Genomic DNA, 19,153 nt, shown 5'->3' on the forward strand with positions numbered 1-19,153 from the left:
TAGGGAAGAATATTGCAGACTTGGTTGAAAAAGCAGGTGAAGCAAGCGAAGGAAGAGCATGACTAGGGTTCACTGTGGAGAAGAAAGGTTTGGTGGGTGAGAGTTCTATGAGTATGTTTTTTTTATGGAAAGAAGGGCACTAGGTTTCAATTGGTTTATTTTTGGATGGTTAAATTATTAATTTATAATTTATTTAAATGAATTGATATTTGTTTAAGCAAAATTTCATTGTTTTATATGTTTAGTCTTACATTATTCGTGTAAGTAAAAATAAAATTAATAATATTATTTTTATCCTAATAAAAAAAAACGTAAATTCTTATAATAGTATAAATGCACATATATTTATAACTACGAGACTTGTAATTTTCTTTCAGATGATTAACTTGTGATAAATAAATATATTAAAATATAATTTATATGTTACTTAAAATTTAGTATTTTATAATTTAAATATTAATTTTTTATGAAAAAAGTATGTTTATATATATATATATATATATATATATATTCATTTATATAATTCATTTATTAATATATTTTTATGCAAAAAGTTTATTCATACGTGGGGTAAATATTTATTCTCATGATGTAAAATCATCAACAAAAACAAAGAGAGGTTTCCAACTGACAGATCATACCCAAACAATATAGATTGAGACCAAAATCGACAGTATCCATCTATACCATAGTTGAACCAACATAAATTGCATGCATTTCAACGTAACAAAATGCGAATTTAAGACTCATGAGCTGGGCAGCGTTTGACAATATATATGTCATATAAATTGATATAGTAGAAGATTACAAATGAGCAGCACACCATAACATAGTATCTAGAACAACACATTGCACAAAGAAGAGAAGATAACTCACAACAACACACTTAACGAGAATTTTATAGCTTAAATTAATCAAAACGGTATCGGTTTAAGATGAAGTGGCATTTTCTTCGAGACAACGAGTCCAAATATCTCACCCATGTCTATGTCTTGTTTAAGTGTATCAGATTCAGGCAGCTTCCAATCGAACCAATAAAGAAGGTTGGCAAGAACATACTCTATTGAAGTGACTCCAAAATTTATTCCAGGACATCCTCTTCTTCCAAAACCAAATGGAATAAACTGACAATCTTGACCTTTAAAATCAAGCTCACTGTTTTCAAATCTCTCTGGCAAGAATTCTTCAGCGCTTTTCCAAAATTTAGGGTCCCTTTGAATTGCCCACGCATTGATATATACCATCGTTTTTGCAGGAATATCGTACCCTTTCAATTTAACGCTAGATATTGTTTCCCGTGGAGCCAGAAAGGGACCTGGTGGGTGTGACCTTAGAGTTTCTTTGACCACGCACTTTAGGTAATGCATTTGATTGATGTCATTTTCTTTTATATTTGATTTATTCCCAATAATGTTTCTCACTTCTTCCTGTACTTTCTTCATTATCGTAGGATTCCTCGCAAGTTCTGAAAATGCCCATTCCAATGTCACCGCAGTTGTGTCAGTTCCGGCAACAATCATATCCTAAAATTATTCGAAAAGATATTTATGAAATTTATTAACAATCGACACACTAGTTAAGAATAAAATGAAAATAATTAAGTAATTAAAAGTGATAACATTTAAATTTTTATCATTTAAAAAATATGTAATTGATAGATTTTAAAGAAAAATAATTTATATATTTGAATTTAATTTCAAATTAACTAGACCCTGTCATGAATAAAGGTACGTCGTAATTAATGCTAAATCTTTCCCTTAAATATTTTTTTTATCTCCTATAATTTTATAAATAAAAAAATAAATATATTTATGTCTTAAAATATAAAAAATGTTTTAATTTCTTTATCTAATAAATAAGACAATTAATAAAAAGATACTACATATAATTCTATTTATAAAAAATAAATGACTAAATCACCAAAATTAATGAAAGTAATTATTTCAGCTATACATTTTTTTATGAATATAAATTTTATTTTAAAAATATTTATGATATTAAATGATATAAACATACGTTTAACAATAAAAAAAATATAAAAAAAATTCAGCAATTAATACATCTCAAATATATCATATGTTTCTTATAATTAAGATTAAAAAAATACTGAATCTTATTTTTTATAAAAAAAATCAAAAAGAGTATTATAAAAAGCTTTAAAATTATTCTTTTAACAAATAATCACAGACATGCCCAATAAAAAAAGCTTAAGAGTCTAAATTCACTAAATCTTGTAATTATTATTATTATTATTATTATTTATCTTGAGTAATCATAAGTATATTTAAAATGTTAGTTAATTTGAAGGCTAAACCTTCCAAGCATAATTAATAAAGTTTCATGGTTGAGGTTATGCATATGATTAAAGCTGAGTAAGAGGTGCTCCAACTGATAAAAGTAAAAAAATTTAAGAAGATAGAGACATAAATAGAAGTGGAAAGAAAATATAAAAATAAGATTAAAAAAAATCATTTTAAAAAAGCTCTATGTCCATCCATATTACTTATAATTCAAATAAAAAATTTATAATGCAACACAACACAGTGAAAAACCAAAACATTAATATTTTCTTATTTAAGTAATTGTATGATATCTTTTTAATCTTAATATTATTACTATAATTGATTATAATGAAATGGAGTCATTTAGATTTTAATATCCTTCGTATCTATTGGGATGCCTATATGCATGGAGGTTTATGTTTAATGAACAGGGTTGCATTATGGTTTGCATCAAATATGGTTTTTCGGAACTAATAAGATAAAAGAAAAGAAAAGCATGTATGCATGAAGTATAGAAAAGTCGTTTGTTTAATAAAAAAAATTATTTTAATTTGTCAATCTATAGAATTGCTTATTCTTGGAAAAAAAAATTTCATGCTAAAACAATAAAAAAAAAACTTAAAAAATTTAACTCAAAACATATGAAGGTGATCATATAGTCAAATAAACGAGATTGCAAGGCTTAAAACACTAGTTCAAGTTGATGGAGCAGGAAAAAGATAAAAGCATTTGTGATTATTTCTCACAAATGAACAAGTTCATCAATGATAAGAAAAATAATAGTAACAAAGTAAAGGAGAAAGAAATCATAAAGAAAATTATGCTTACACTTTCAATTCATTTTGATTACATGATAGCAGTCAAGAAGTAATTAAAGGATCTTACAACAATGACTCTAAATAATTTGCAAGCATCTTTAGAGTCATATAAAATGTGAATGAATAAGAGGTTAGGTGGCAAGATTGAGCAAGTATTAAAAGATCAACCAAATATTAGAAATGAGGAGCATATGCAAAGAAGGGTGAATCACCATTAAAGAGGTCATAATTTTTAAAAGGGAGGAATCCTCAATCTGACTCAAGCCAAGGCATACAAGGTAATGACTCTTTCCAAAATAAATATAATATTCAATGTCACAAATAACAAAAGCACAAACATTAAGGCAAATCTCATATTCAGTGGGATAACTATAATAAGTATGGTCACTATAGTTGAGAATGTTGTGCTAAAACATTGAATATTTAAAAAACTCAACCTCGAGTTATGAAAAGTGAAGAAGGAGCTTACAACAAGTCATGCAATAACTAATAAAAATGACAACTAGATTGTTAGATACAATAATCATCTAAGAGGAAAAAAAAGGAACTATTTTTTGATTCATATAAGAGTTACCACACCTCAATTAAGCTTGGTGACACTTCAAAACTTGAAGTTTCAAGAAAAGGAAAGAATATTATTATATTAAAAGATGGATCTTTATATTACATTTCTAATGTATTTTATGCACTTGTTATATGTTAGAATCTTTTAAGGGTTGGCTAACTTAGTAAACAATACTATGACTTAGAATTCAACAAGAAAGGTTGGACCATAAATGATAATAAGATGGGCCTGATACCAAAGAAAAACATGTTAAGGAATCGTCTATTTCCAATGAACATCAGGTATGACACTAGTTTATGTTGCAAAGCTACAACTATTGATAATAATTGGCTTTGGCGCATGTAACTTGGACATTTCAACTTTGAAAACATCAAGTTTCTTACAAATAAAAAGTAGGTTACTAGCTTGTCTTATCCAAACTCCTAATTAATTAAATGTGTGAATTATTGAGATCTTTTTCCTAAAAGACATGCCAAGAAGACTACAAAACCACTTAAGCTAGTGCACTCTAATTTATGTTATGTGGAAGTTCCATCTAGTGGAGGTACTAAATATTTTATTTTCATTGATGAATTTAGCAAGAAGAAGTGAGCTTATTTTTTGAAAAATAAATCTAATATTTATGATACACTAAAAATTTTTATAGTGTATATTAAAAGACAGGGTAGTTATACATTGAAAACCTTGAAAATTGATAGGTGGACAAAGTATATTGTTTGTGATGATTTCTTAAGGAAATATGGTGTTAAACTCCGCAACAGAATGGAATAGCAGAAAAAAAAAATAGTAAGATCATGGATATGGTAAGAAGTATGTTGCAGTGCAAGAAATTACCCAAGATTTTTTAATAAGGCAAAAAAATACATCTTTGTAGGATAAAGTGAATAAATAAAAGCCTACAAGTTGTATAATCTTGAGACTCAAAGATAATTATCAACCAAGATGTTACCTTTGATGAAAATGGTGTGTAGGACTAGTTAGAAAAAGAAAATGAGTTATTGACCGTACCAATTACTATAAATGAAGAAGTAAATGACAAAGTTAAAAAAAAAACTTTCAATTGAATTAATAACAGATTCACCACCTGAAAGATATCCATAAAGGGAGTGATGTTCACCTCCTCACTTGCAAGATTATGAAGCTAGTAGAGATAATGATCCAAAGGATAAGAAGGAATAAGTTACCTATTGTGTCTTATTTATAGATTGTGATCTAGTGACATATGAGAAAACTAACAATGATAAATGATTAAAGTAATAAATGAAAAAATTCATGTAATTAAAAAGAATGATACATGGGATTTAGTAACACTTCTAAAAGGAAAGACCAATAGGTGTAAAGTGGATGCATAAAACAAAGTATAATATAAATTGAGAGATATATCATTTCAAAGCACGATTAGTGACAATAGGGTACAAACAAAAATTCAGCATTGATTATTTTGAAGTATTTGCTCTAGTTGCTAGATTGGACACAATACATATGGTTCTTTCTCTTACTACCCAAAATCAATAGAAGATATTTTAAATGGATGTCAAGTATATATACTTTCTTGAATGGTATACTTGAAGAAGAAGTTTATATAGAACAACCACTAGGTTATGACAACAAGGAGAGAAAGACAAGGTCTACAAGATGAAAAAAGGTATATACAGATTGAAGCAAGTGCCTAGACTTGGTACACACATATTGACACATATTTCATCAACAATAAATTTCACAAAAGTCTATTTAAGCATACTTTATATGTCAAAACAAATAAGGACAGAGATATCATTATTGTTTGTTTGTATGTGAATGATTTGATTTTTGTTGGCAACTGCTCAAAATTTTTAGCTGAATTCAAGGAGAACATGTCCATACAATTTAAAAAGACAAATATGGGCTTAATGTTTTATTTTTTAGGTATTGAAGTAAAGCAAACAAATGAAAGAACTTTATTTCATTAAAGAAATATGCATTAAATGTTCTAAAGAAATTCAAAATGGAGACTTGTAAACTAATGCTAATACCAATGAAGGAAGATTAAAGCTTAGAGAAGAAAGTGGTAGTGATCTCATCAATTCAACAAAATTTAAAATGTTAGTAGGAATTCTTAAGTACTTGACAATATCAAGACTTGACATATTTTATGGAGTTGGACTCATAAGCATATTCATGGAATCACCAAGATAATCCTATTGGCAAGGTGCAAAATGAATTTTGAGATATGTCAAAAGTACAATTGATCACAAAGATAGTTTTTATTTGAATTCTAACAACTTAGAGTTGATTGAATAATAGTCGGTGATTAGGTTGATAAAATTGAAACTTAAAAAAACACTTCAAGTTATGTTTTTCATCTTAGCACAGGTGTATTTTCCTAATCCTACAAACAACAAGTAGTTGTTCTTTCAACAACGGAAGCAAAATACATTGCAACTACAAATTGTGTTACTTAAGGAGTTTGGTTCTAGAGAATATTGAGTGCGTTACAATACCAACAAAATGGTCCAATAAAAATATTTTGTGACAACAAATCAATAATTATTTTGACAAAGAATCTAATTTTCATGATCACATTAAACACATTGATATTAAGCATCATTACATTCTGGCTTGATAACAAATAAAGAAATTATGATAGAATATTATACTTTAAAAAATGAAGCAACATACATTTTTACAAAACCACTCAGCTAATTTGTTTTTGAAGTTGAAAAATATACTCAAGATGAACAAGCCAAATTTAAAGGAGGATATTAAATAATTAAACTTAGTCCTACATGAAGTTGCCAGCTTGCTTAAAGAATTATTTGTGGTCAAAGCTTAACAATTTATAATTAATATACAATTATATATCGTTGTACGACTTTTAAGTTTAGTTGTTTCGGTTAGTATAATAACTATTAAAGTTTGAATTCTAATAAGAAATTAGTTGTATTTTATTACTTTAGAAAAACTAGTAACCAACTAATTACTAGTACAAATAGGAAAGATCAAACTTAATTATATATAATTAAAAAAAAAAAAAAAACCTCTAATGAACTTAATTGATTTTGGTGAGTTATAGCACAATTTTAATAAAGTAAAAAATCTTTGGGTGTATTATTTATTCTTTCAATATAAATATTTGAATTGGTTAAATTTTATTCTTTAAGTGTTTATATTTTTTTAACATAGCATCTAAATTTCAACAAGATAATTTTATTTTAATTTCTAATAATATAATATTTAAAAAATAATTTATTTTATTTAAAAGTTTAAATTCGTTTATCTTGATTTAAATTATATTTTTATTTATTTAAGGGTACGTTTCTTTTGCTTATTTAAAAAGCATTGTTACAGATTATGCTTTTAAAATATAGGTTTAAAGACCAGGAGAGATGCAATATACAAGTCACCTTTCTTCCTAAAAAAATGGTCTTCAAGTAATATTTTTAATGCACAAAAAAAAAACTTAAAGTTTATACCAAACTCTTTAAAATGTTAGATTAATTATCAAAAAATAACAAAGATTAAATAAATAAGTTAGACTTAAAAATTAAATTTAAAATTAAAGAGGACTTAAATCTTTCAAATCCTAACTCCAGCTAGCTTCCTAGTTATGGATTGAACGTCTTACTTGATGAGAGAGTAAAAGATAATGATAAATAAGAGATAGAATATACCACTAGCAGTGCTTTGAGGTCGTTTCTGGTTAGCTCAAAGTTATTATGCATGCTGTTCTCTTCAAGTTGGAGAAGGATATCCACCAAGTCTTTCTTTTCGGAGTGGTCACCTTCTGTCTTCACTGTAGAATGCTCTTCAATTGCCTGATCAATTAAAGCATCCAATGCTCCAGAAGTGGCCTTGTATTCCTTAATTTTTCCAGTGAGAACATCAATCCAACCCAACAAAGGGAAATAATCTCTCCAGGTGAAAGCTCCAAGATGGACCATAACATTCCTTGATAACTCTTTGACACTGCTTTTACCATCTCCCGTGTATTTCCCTCCCAAAACACATTTACTTACAATATCGATTGATGTTGACGTCAGCATCTCACTTAGATTCACGTAGCAAGGATCCCTGGAGCATGCTTCCCGTATCTTATTCACCAAATTGGCAACTTCTTCTTCTCTGCTGAGATGAAATGATTGAACCCTTTTCATGCTCAGAAGTTCAAGGACACATATTTTTCTTTTCTGCCTCCAACTTTCTCCATACAGTGAAAAAACAACGTCGGCACAACCATAAAATAAGATTTTTGCAGCAGTGTTTTGGTGTCGGTTTGAAAAAGCAAAGTCATGTGTTTTCGTGATTTCCATGGCAACATCAACAGATGAAACCACCAGAGTTGGAGTATGCATCTGCCCCAACTGCAACAACATGATGTCACCATACCTGAGTGAGAGGTCTCGAAGAGATCGATGTGGCAGTTCACCTAACTGATGCAGATTGCCTATGAACGGTAGTTTTGGTGGTGATGGAGGCAAATTCAGGTTTGTTTTGGATTTGGTTTTTCTTGAGAGCTTAAACACATAGAGGAAGCTGATAAAGAAGAAAAGAGATAGATAAAAGGTAGAACTTGAAGACAACATTTGATTCATTTGCTCATACAGCCACTGGTTGAGAGCCATTCTTTTCCAATTATTGTGGATATTTATTTAGACGATTAATTATACATCCTCAGGGGAACGCCGAAGTTGGCCATTGGGAGGCTTAGCAGGAAGAGATGTGTTAAATATTGTTTTTAATATATTCTTTAAAATACGCTTAGTTATACTAAAATTTATCAAAAAAATATAAATATTAAAAAATATTAAACTAATTAAAAAAGTAAAATTCAAGTAATTTTTATAAAATTTAATCAATAACTTGAAAACACATTAAAAAGTATGTTTACTTACAGCTGTCATTTTTCCATTTCTCTGCTAGTATTTATAATTACATTGGTCATTTTGTCGATTGCAAAATAAACAAAACTAAACAAAATAACAATTATCATCGATTATTAGAATATAACACATGAGTGAAAGGCAACTCAACCTCCATTCTATCAAGAAAAGACGTTACTCAACCTCCATTCTATCAAGAAAAGACGTTAATTTTAAAATACAAGAGTGGATCACACCTCATCCTGCGCCCTTTAATTCCATGCGGTGCGCAATGTGCTTGTTAATGATTTATTAGTGTCTTACTCTCCTTATTTAGACTCTACCATATTTACCATAAATATATTTTAAATTAATTTTTAATGTGTGCTTAATTTATATATGATAAAATTTAATAAATAATAATTTTAGTTAAAAATTATAATACTTAATCTTATAAATATGATTGTAATATTATATAATTTAAATTAAATTTTATTATATATAATTTTTTTATGTTTCTTTAGGTTGCATATTAATGACACTATATTTTAACTGTGTCTTTAGTTTATTAATAATATTTAATTTTAGAGATGGTGTGATAAATAAAGTGTCATGTCGCTACGGCACTGTATTATCATCACTGCCGGATACAGTAAAGAAGTCGGATAATGATTCAGTCTCATTTTTGTGAAAATTGTATAGTTTAATTAAGTAAAATTTTGTACTTACGCTCAAGTGAAAATATAAAATAATATGATAAAAAGGTATAATTATGAGACTAAATCTAATTAATAAGGGGATGGGAGTTGATAGGAATTATTAGTTCCATTGTGTAATTTTCACTTTCTTTAATATTACTTTAGAGTTATATGTATCATGCTGATCTTATTTGTACTCAATCTAAGGTTTTTCATTATTTTTTAATAAATATATTATTAAAATGATATTTTTTAAATTAATTTTTCTGTTTAAAATTTTTTTGTCACATTGCAAGTTTTATCGGTATAAAAATTAAAAAAAATAAAATTTTATTTATAAAAGAGATGAAATTAAATTATTTATTCTTCGTGTGAACTTGAACGCAATCAAGAAGGTGCTTAAGATGCAAAGCACAGATATGTAGAAAGCTGGATTTGACTCCAAATCTTGGATGAATTGTAGATCCATTATTTTCCTTGTACTGTTCAATTTTCGAAGAAAATGAATCGGCTTGTCCAGCCGTCATCATTGCGGGTTTACTTATACAACTGTATGCTTTTTAAATTCACTGAGTGTAGTATTTGAAATTTGGATCTGCTGTTTTGGCAGTAATTGCATGTTACAGTTTCTTTCTCGCTTAAACAATTTATGGAAGGATTTGAACACTCAGAAGCACCCTTAAGCAAGTTAGAAGAGATTTTAAGTAAAATTCGCTTGAGCCACTAAATTTAGTTTAAGTAAATTTAAATTTGTTTAAGCTTTCTTAAGTGAAAAGGAAAAATTTTAAATAAAAGTAAACTAAAAAATACGTTTCAGAGAGTATGATTAACTTCAACAAATTTTAAATGGCTTAAACAAATTTTGATAGAACTTTAGCTAGTATTTTATAAATCTAACAAGATTAATTTAGCTTAAGCAAGTTTTATCTGCTTAAGCTAATATATCAAAAAATACATTAATCTATATAATCTAATATAATAGTTTAAGCGAAGATTTGTAGCGTAAGTAAAAATGAACTAAAAAAGCATATTTTTCGGTCACTTATTTTATTTAAGAGAATCATGTTTTTCATTTAATGACGATATGTGTGTCATATAAATTGATACAGTAGAAGATTACAGGTGAGCAGAACACCGTAACATAGTATTATAGCAAAACACATTGGACAAAGAAGAGAAAATAACTCACAACAACACACTTAAATATTATTTTTTTATGAAAAAAGTATGTTTATATATATATATATATATATTCATTTATATAATTCATTTATTAATATATTTTTATGCAAAAAGTTTATTCATACGTGGGGTAAATATTTATTCTCATGATGTAAAATCATCAACAAAAACAAAGAGAGGTTTCCAACTGACAGATCATACCCAAACAATATAGATTGAGACCAAAATCGACAGTATCCATCTATACCATAGTTGAACCAACATAAATTGCATGCATTTCAACGTAACAAAATGCGAATTTAAGACTCATGAGCTGGGCAGCGTTTGACAATATATATGTCATATAAATTGATATAGTAGAAGATTACAAATGAGCAGCACACCATAACATAGTATCTAGAACAACACATTGCACAAAGAAGAGAAGATAACTCACAACAACACACTTAACGAGAATTTTATAGCTTAAATTAATCAAAACGGTATCGGTTTAAGATGAAGTGGCATTTTCTTCGAGACAACGAGTCCAAATATCTCACTCATGTCTATGTCTTGCTTAAGTGTATCAGATTCAGGCAGCTTCCAATCGAACCAATAAAGAAGGTTGGCAAGAACATACTCTATTGAAGTGACTCCAAAATTTATTCCAGGACATCCTCTTCTCCCAAAACCAAATGGAATAAACTGACAATCTTGACCTCTAAAATCAAGCTCACTGTTTTCAAATCTCTCTGGCAAGAATTCTTCAGGGCTTTTCCAAAATTTAGGGTCTCTTTGAATTGCCCATGCATTGATATATACCATTGTTTTTGCAGGAACATCGTACCCTTTCAATTTAACGCTAGATATTGTTTCCCGAGGAGCCAGAAGGGTACCTGGTGGGTGTAACCTTAGAGTTTCTTTGACCACGCACTTTAGGTAATGCATTTGATTGATGTCATTTTCTTCTATATTTGATTTATTCACGATAATTTTTCTCACTTCTTCCTTTGCTTTCTTCATTATCGTTGGATTCCTCACAAGTTCTGAAATTGCCCATTCTAATGTCACCGCAGTAGTGTCAGTTCCAATAATTGAGTAATTAAAAGTGATAACATTTAAATTTTTATCATTCAAAAAATATGTAATTGATAGATTTTAAAGAAAAATAATGCATATATTTAAATTTAATTTCAAATATGACCTAAACTCAGTCATGAATAATGGTATGTCGAAATTAATGCTAAATCTTTCACTTAAATATATATTTTTATCTCCTACAATTTTTTAAATAAAAAATAAATATATTTTTCTTAAATATATATATATATATATATTTTAAATTTCTTTATCTGATAAATAGGAAAATTAATAAAATGAATAAATTTATTCATTTATTTAAATAATAAGTAACTTATTAGTACAAAATTCATAATAAATAATATAAGAAAAATTATTAATTAATATATCTAAAAACTTGTCTTTATTTTTTTATATTTTAAAATATAAAAATAATTATATTTTTACAAATAAGATGAAAAGAAATATTACATAAAATAAATATAATTGATGTGAATATAAATTAAATGGGGGGCTTTTCTGCCTTATATACTCATACTTAATATAATATAAACTTAATAGATGATCTGCAATAGGAATACGATCCCTTCTGTTACCCTATGGGCTCTTGTGCTTCAATCAAGAGTCTAGACCCTCTTTATTTCACCTAAATTTTATAGGAATGCCATTTCTTGGGGTCTACCTTGGAAGATTTTTCCTTCTTTTTTTTTTTTTATAAGTTGGCTAAAGGAAATTGTTTGAAATTTTGAAACTAGTTATATTTTCTTGAATCTCGTCTTTTTAGTGAGTGATTTTTTAAAAAAAATTTAAGAATATATATATATATATATATGTGTGTGTATTATTATTTTTTACACTAATCTTATTTTTTAACATATTAAATTCCTTAAAAAAATAAGTTTCGTCTTAATTTTTTTATAAATTTTTTTTCTAAAAGTTAACTGAAATTAAACCTTTAAATTTAATTCCACAAATATACATCCCTATTAAAATTTATTATAATTTTTTTTATCATTTATAATAATTTTCAGTGAAATTGGATTACCTGCTCATGATCCTCGGATATAGAATTCAAAAAAATCGCGTACAAACTAAACTAAATAAACTGTAACTGGTGGCTGTGAACCACGACTAATCATAATTATGAATCACGACTTCGCCCAACAACAATTCAACCAAAAAAAAAATCTCAATAATAATAATAATAATAACTTGAGCTATGTCTTTGCTAAGCGTATATCTTAATATTATTCCTTAGTTTGAACGAAAAACACATTTTCAAACCGTTGGTCTTCTTTATGAAAAATGTTGCTTCAAACAAGCTATCACCCTCTTAAGCAGACGCCAGTCTCTGCCTTCAGATTTCGAAAAAAATATTCCTTTACCCACTTTATATCTAACTTATTACCAATTTAGTATAACTTCATCTTTGTTAAGGTTTCAAACGTACAAAAATATTTTAACCTCAACTTCATCATTAGAACATCTTAACATATAATTAAATTTAAATTTTTTATTTGTTATTCACTAACATTGAGCATTGTATACCAACTGTTCGAAACATGCATACACTACTAATATATTTAGCCACCTATGACAGATTTCAACACTATCTATTATGTGCACTGACTAAGGTATCAATCAACAATGCAGAAAAGAAAAGCAAATTGAAAGGGTACTGAATGAAATAATCTGACCAGTAATTTTCAAACACCAAAACAAATAAAAATGCAAGTGGTGAATTCCTGAAGCATATCTTGTTTCAGTCAAAATAGCGACAAAAAAAATTATATAAAGAAATATCCACAAAAATATTATCATGCCTACTTTTCCTCATACATCATAGTAAGTAAGCAGAGCATATTATAATACCCATATAACTGAATTTTTCATACTTAGTAGTCTATAGCCATATGTAACAGTTCCTGATTGGCACACAAGTCTCCAAAGAGCAAACTCAACTTCTCACAAAAAATCACATTATTTACAAAATGTCTAGATTTAATCAGAGTGATGTGGATCCATTATTGAGTTTAATTTTGACTCTCTTAAAGACTGGTTTAAATTCCTAATAATCAAGAAGCACTAAATAAAAAATAAAAAATAAAAAACTTTGATACATATCAATACATTTAAAACTACCTACAATGCTATCTTTCTTAATATTATTTAAGTAAGGAGAATTTTAGACAGTGATTTAGGATGGTTTAAAGGGCGGAAACTGCTATTTTCCTTTTTTTTTAATCTCTAAAAATGAACGTTATTATATATACTATTAGAAAGAAGAAAATGGAGATTTTTTTAAAATATATATATTTATTAAAAATAACCAGGAATTTTTTTCCCCTCCAATTAGGCTATTGTGGTTCAAATTGAATAAGACTATTGCAAACAATTTGAAAGCAATTACATTTTCAAAAACTTAAACTCGAGCACGAGTTAGAATTAAGAATATTGTAGCAATAATTGATCAACTATTACAAGTGCTTTTGACAACAGAAAAAAGAGAAATAGAATCATGTATTAAAAAGAAATTATGAATGAAAAGTTGTCACTAAATTTTCAACAAATTTTAATAATCTTGCCTTTTTTGTTGTTTTATGGATAGTTGTTCCCCAAAAGTATATATCATATCCACACAATTATCTATGCAGTTCAAGTATCTATCGACTATCATATCCACACAAGTTATTAGGTGTGTTGCAGACTGTGTTTGATATTACGTGCACACCCAAACTATACAACAAGAGGTATATAAAGCTTTTTAAAGGAAGAAAATGACAGAGTTATATTTTGTTAATTAACAAATACAGTATATGACATATGACCAGACATATAATTATAATTACATATCAGGCATACATAAAATTTATCACCTTTTAAATACATGGTGAACAGCACTTACGTAGTATCTAAACAACACACCATACAAAGGAAAGGTATTTACAACAATAATCACGTTAAGAACAAAGCTTTAAAATTTAGATTAAAACGAAAAGGCTATTGGTTTAAGATTAAGTGGCACTTTCTTTGAGACAACAAGTCCAAATATCTCACTCACATCTATGTCTCGATTAAGTGTATCATCAGGGAGTTTCCAATCAAACCAATAAAGAAGACTAGCCAACTCATACTCAACAGTAGCAAGTGCAAAATTAAGTCCAGGACATCCTCTTCTCCCAAAACCAAAAGGAATATACTGAAAATGTTGGCCTTGAAAATCAACCTCACTGTTTTCAAATCTCTCTGGTATGAACTCTTCTGGGCTTTCCCAAAATTTTGAGTCTCTCTGAATTGCCCATGCATTAATATATACCATTGTTTTTGCTGGAATATCATATCCATTCAGCTTCAGACTTGATATTGTTTCTCGAGGAGCCAAAAGAGCAGCAGGTGGATGTAACCTTAGAGTTTCTTTGATTACACACTTTAGATATTGCATTTGATTGATATCATCTTCCTCTATATTTGATTTATGCCCTACAACTTTTCTCACTTCTTCTTGTGCTTTTTTCATTATGATTGGGTTTCTTATAAGCTCTGTAACAGCCCACTCTAACGCTACTGCAGTAGTATCAGTTGCTCCAACGAACATGTCCTATGATTATAAAAAGAGTTTTTTTTTCTTATGAAATTTATAAATAATTGATACACTAGCCAAGCAATAAAATAAAAATTTTAAAGAAAATGAAAGATTTAAATATTTTGATTAAAAAACTATAATTAATATCTTTTAAATGAACAAGACCTAATCCTTTTTTGGCAAGCTACCAAGACCTAATCTCATTCATGAAGAATGATATATCTTTCTATCAAATCTTCACAGGCGTGTGGCACATAAAGCATAAGGATATGATTAAAACTTAAGTTTTTTATTAAAAAAAGAAAGTGATAAATATTTTTAAAAAAATAGTAAAGTTATTCAATATTCATAATAATAATTTAAAATTAATGTATTATTTTATTTAAAAATAATAAAATTAAAGAATATATATTTATTAAAAATGAAAAAGTTATATTTTTAAAGGTCGATTTTCAAATATATCCTAAGGGTGTAAACCCTCTCGAATACTTATTTTTTTCTTTAATTTATTTATCTCAAGAAATTACAAGGATCTCAAAAAATATGTTAATATTTAAAGGTTAATCCTTGCAAACGTATTGAAGTTCCGTGGTTTAGTAGCAACTTCATTTCTTACTGGAAAATTATTAAATATTTTCACACTAAGAGATGCACTTAACATTAATATTTATGTGTCCGTTAACTTTTGACAATTTAACACTGAGGTTATACATATGCAATATCAAAGAGCAAAAGAATTGCTCAGACAACACTCAATTTTATCGGTCTTTACAACAAAATGGGTCAAAAATTGAATATATTTTAGTTATTGTAAATAAAATTTAATGTGATTATAATCTTTAAAAAGTATATTTAGTCTTTATTTATTTGAAATTTTTAAAATTTTTATTATTATTTTTAATGATAATATGACATGTATATGATCATATTATGTTTTATGATCACTAAAATGTTTGTGTCTAAGTAATAAAAAAAAAAAAAAAACCCTTTTTAGAGGTGAAAAAAATTATCTAAATTTTAGATAATCGTTTTATGAGTATTCACAGGTCGTTGTTTACGTGACCGTTGTTTATTTATTTTGACAATAAGTTTTTATCTATAGTCATGTTAATTATAAATTTTTTATCTAAATAGAATAAATGACAGTAATTTTCAAAACATTAGATAAATAAAATTCGATCTGATCGTGTTAGCACCCTACCAATGATGGTTTATAATTTAGACACAATTTTTTAAATGTTGATAAACATAAATAAGCAATAGTTTAATATTTCACTTTTTTAAAATATCAATAATTGGTAATTTTTTACGAAAACTAAAAAGTTGCTCACTTTTATGAGTTTTGTGAACAACTTTTAGCTATAAATAGAAAAAATATTTTTCAAACCTTCAAATGTCGTAATGGATATAATATAATTATGGAGAAGTACGTATTATGATTTGATGAATATTACTTAAGATGACGTACACACAATTAGATAATTGTCACTATTATTTATAATTCAAAATCTTAACCTTTTTGTTGCTTTTTTTTCTTATGTATTTTATTCTTCATCCAAAGTTGTACGAAGAAAAGAGGAGGGAAATAGGCATATGATAAAAAAGATGGAGAAAAATAGAAAAAATGAATTAAAAAATTAGAATAATTCTTGTGAGAGATGAAGAGAGAGAACAGACCATTAGAAGTGCTTTGATGTCATTTTTGGTGAGCTCAAAGTTCAGCATGCTACTATCCCGTTGAAGTTGGAGAAGACTATCCAAGAAGCCTTTGTCTTTTGAGTGTGTTGTCCAGTGTTCTGCCATTGCTTGATCAAATAAAGCATCTAATGCTTCAAAGGTAGCCTTATATTTCTGGATTGTTCCGGTGAGAACGTCAACCCAACCAAACAACGGAAAGTAATCTCTCACAGTGAAAGCTGCAAGATGAACCATAATATTCCTTACAGCCTCTTCCACTTTCATGTAACTATCTCCCGAATGCTTGCGTCCAAGAACACATCTACATACAATATTCATTGACGTTGACCTAATCATCTCACTAAGATTCACGTAACTCGAATCACTTGAGCTTACTTCACGTAACTTAGTCATCAACTCAGCAACTTCCTCTTCTCTGATGCTACGAAATGATTGCACCATTTTCATGCTTAAAAATTGGAGAACACATATTTTTCTTTTCTGTCTCCAGTTTTCTCCATATAGCCCAAACCCAATGTCTGTGCATCCGTAGAGTATGATTTTTGCAGCAGCGTTTTGGGGTCGGTTTGAAAAAGCTATGTCATGGGTTTTCATTATTTGCATGGCTACTTGTGGAGATGAAACCACCAGAGTTGGTGTTTCGCTCTTCCCCAACTGCAACATCATCACATCACCGTACTTGAGTGAGAGTTCACGAAAGGAACGGTGTGGTAGTGTTCCTAACTGATGGAGATTGCCTATGATTGGTAGTTTTGGTGGTGATGGAGGCAAGTTCAGATTGGTTTTGGTTTTTCTTGCGAGCTTAATCATTACTAATATAGTGATAAAAAAGGAAAGGGATAAATAGAAGGTTGGGAAGAACATTTCATTCATTTGCTCAAAAGGCCATTGTTTGGGAGCCATTATTTTTTCAATCACATATCGCAGTGTCAGCATCTGCCAAAGGATTTATAGGCATAGCCGCAAAGCTATATCGCCCTTGCTGTTTGACTTTTCTTTGATAATATGCTTTTATTATATTAAATTCCCTTTTAATGTGATTCGGACAAGGCTTAGCTTTCGGAAAAGGTCACAAGTGTGTGGCTCAAAGTCAAAGATCCAAAATTTATCCACTTAAACTAACGTTCTTATCGAAGTTATTTGGTCGAATCAATAATTCTTTTAGATAAACTAATGAAGCTGAAATATTATATTAACTTTTTATAAATAAAATGTCATTGATTTATTAAGAAGAAATTATATATCTTATAAAATTATTTATACCAATTCTTATTTATAAATATCTAAACATTATCACTGTTTTTTTTTTTTCTCTCATCTCATCGTATCACATTATTTATTTATCATTTTTCCTATTATATTCCTATAATTTGGCTGCCAAGCATTTTGCAGAGTTTATCTATATTGCCCCTCTTCGGATTTTGATGAGATCAGTTTAGGGATGGCAATGGGTAGGGTACTACAGTACTCATCCCTATACCCGCGTTTTAAAAAAATATCCATACCCGGCTCTATACCCGCGTGGGTATGAATATTAATCCTCGTACCCGTACCCTCTGAGTACCCACATACCCGTCTTGTACCCATTACCAGCGCTTGTTTGAGAAAAAAATATTTGTAAAGAAAAATATGTTTATATAACTTCACATAAGTAGCATAATAATACAAAAATTTAATATATAGTTGCCGAACAAGGTACAAATATAGATAAAAAATAAATATTCAAAGATCATAAATGTTAAATGTATCTTAATATAATAATTTTCTAAACTAAAATTCTTAGAAACAATAAGCAAAAACTAAATACACAAGTTATTTGTCAGTGATAATTCTATCTTGTGTGAGATTTGATTGTTGGTAATGTCAAAACGACAACAAAATAGATCTATACAATGGTTATCCCTTCGTGTGGGATCACTTAATAACCTCTTGTGACGGCATTAACAACTAACTCTAATGAATAACATTTCATAGTTATTAAGTTTTAGTGAGACAGACATTGAGAATGAGAATAGAGTTAAAGTAGATAAGTTCAATACTAATAACAGAAAGTTGATACATAAAATACTTTTTTTAACTTTTGAATTTGAAATTGTAAGAAAAATAATAGATTTAATTAAAATAATGTAATATAATTAATATATATATATATATATATATATATATATTAATACTAGTATTTTTTAACTCATATACTATACGAAAGTATTTTATCAAAAATATAAATTTTTGAAAAATTATTTTAGTGAATTAAATATTTATAATGTATATAAATTTTAAAAAATAGAATTTGAATAAAAGATAAATAGTTACAATAAAATTTTATAATAAAGAAATATACGTGTATATTAAAAAAATTATACTTTTTTATCTTAAAAAATTAACAAATAAAAATTAACAATAATTTTTTATATTTATATCTTTTCAAAA

At 27.8% G+C, this 19,153-nt stretch overlaps 3 protein-coding genes across 3 annotated transcripts; all 3 read right to left on the minus strand.

The window, feature by feature from the left end:
- Nucleotides 1–883: 883 nt before the first annotated feature.
- LOC113846648 (cytochrome P450 71A1-like) lies at nt 884–8,270 on the minus strand. Its single transcript, XM_027475137.1, has 2 exons — nt 7,316–8,270; nt 884–1,523 (listed from the first exon to the last, which is right to left on the minus strand). Exons 1-2 carry the CDS (start codon nt 8,264–8,266, stop codon nt 915–917), a joined length of 1,560 nt encoding a protein of 519 aa, XP_027330938.1. The 5' UTR covers nt 8,267–8,270; the 3' UTR covers nt 884–914.
- A 2,556-nt stretch (nt 8,271–10,826) lies between these two features.
- LOC113874853 (cytochrome P450 71A1-like) lies at nt 10,827–11,454 on the minus strand (the record flags this gene model as incomplete). The annotated part of the gene is made up of 1 exon (XM_027513067.1): nt 10,827–11,454. A coding segment is annotated over one exon (597 nt), but the record flags the coding sequence as incomplete, so codon positions are not given.
- Nucleotides 11,455–14,209: 2,755 nt separating this feature from the next.
- Nucleotides 14,210–17,639, minus strand: LOC113847798 (cytochrome P450 71A1-like). The gene is made up of 2 exons (XM_027477083.1): nt 16,703–17,639; nt 14,210–15,040 (listed from the first exon to the last, which is right to left on the minus strand). The coding sequence occupies exons 1-2, from the start codon at nt 17,624–17,626 to the stop codon at nt 14,429–14,431; spliced, it is 1,536 nt and encodes a 511-aa protein (XP_027332884.1). The 5' UTR covers nt 17,627–17,639; the 3' UTR covers nt 14,210–14,428.
- Nucleotides 17,640–19,153: the final 1,514 nt, after the last annotated feature.

Source organism: Abrus precatorius, unplaced genomic scaffold, assembly GCF_003935025.1.
Source record: "Abrus precatorius isolate BTA unplaced genomic scaffold, Abrus_2018 Scaffold8, whole genome shotgun sequence".
Taxonomy (NCBI): Eukaryota; Viridiplantae; Streptophyta; class Magnoliopsida; order Fabales; family Fabaceae; genus Abrus; species Abrus precatorius.

Bases quoted from the DNA above. Each gene is read 5' to 3' on its own strand.
- LOC113846648 (XM_027475137.1), bottom strand. From the start codon at position 8,266: ATGGCTCTCAACCAGTGGCTGTATGAGCAAATGAATCAAATGTTGTCT. The intron at 1,524-7,315 runs GTATATTCTATC...GAATAATTTTAG, and splicing joins ACCTCAAAGCACTGCTAGTG to GATATGATTGTTGCCGGAAC.
- LOC113847798 (XM_027477083.1), bottom strand. From the start codon at position 17,626: ATGGCTCCCAAACAATGGCCTTTTGAGCAAATGAATGAAATGTTCTTC. The intron at 15,041-16,702 runs GTCTGTTCTCTC...TTATAATCATAG, and splicing joins ACATCAAAGCACTTCTAATG to GACATGTTCGTTGGAGCAAC.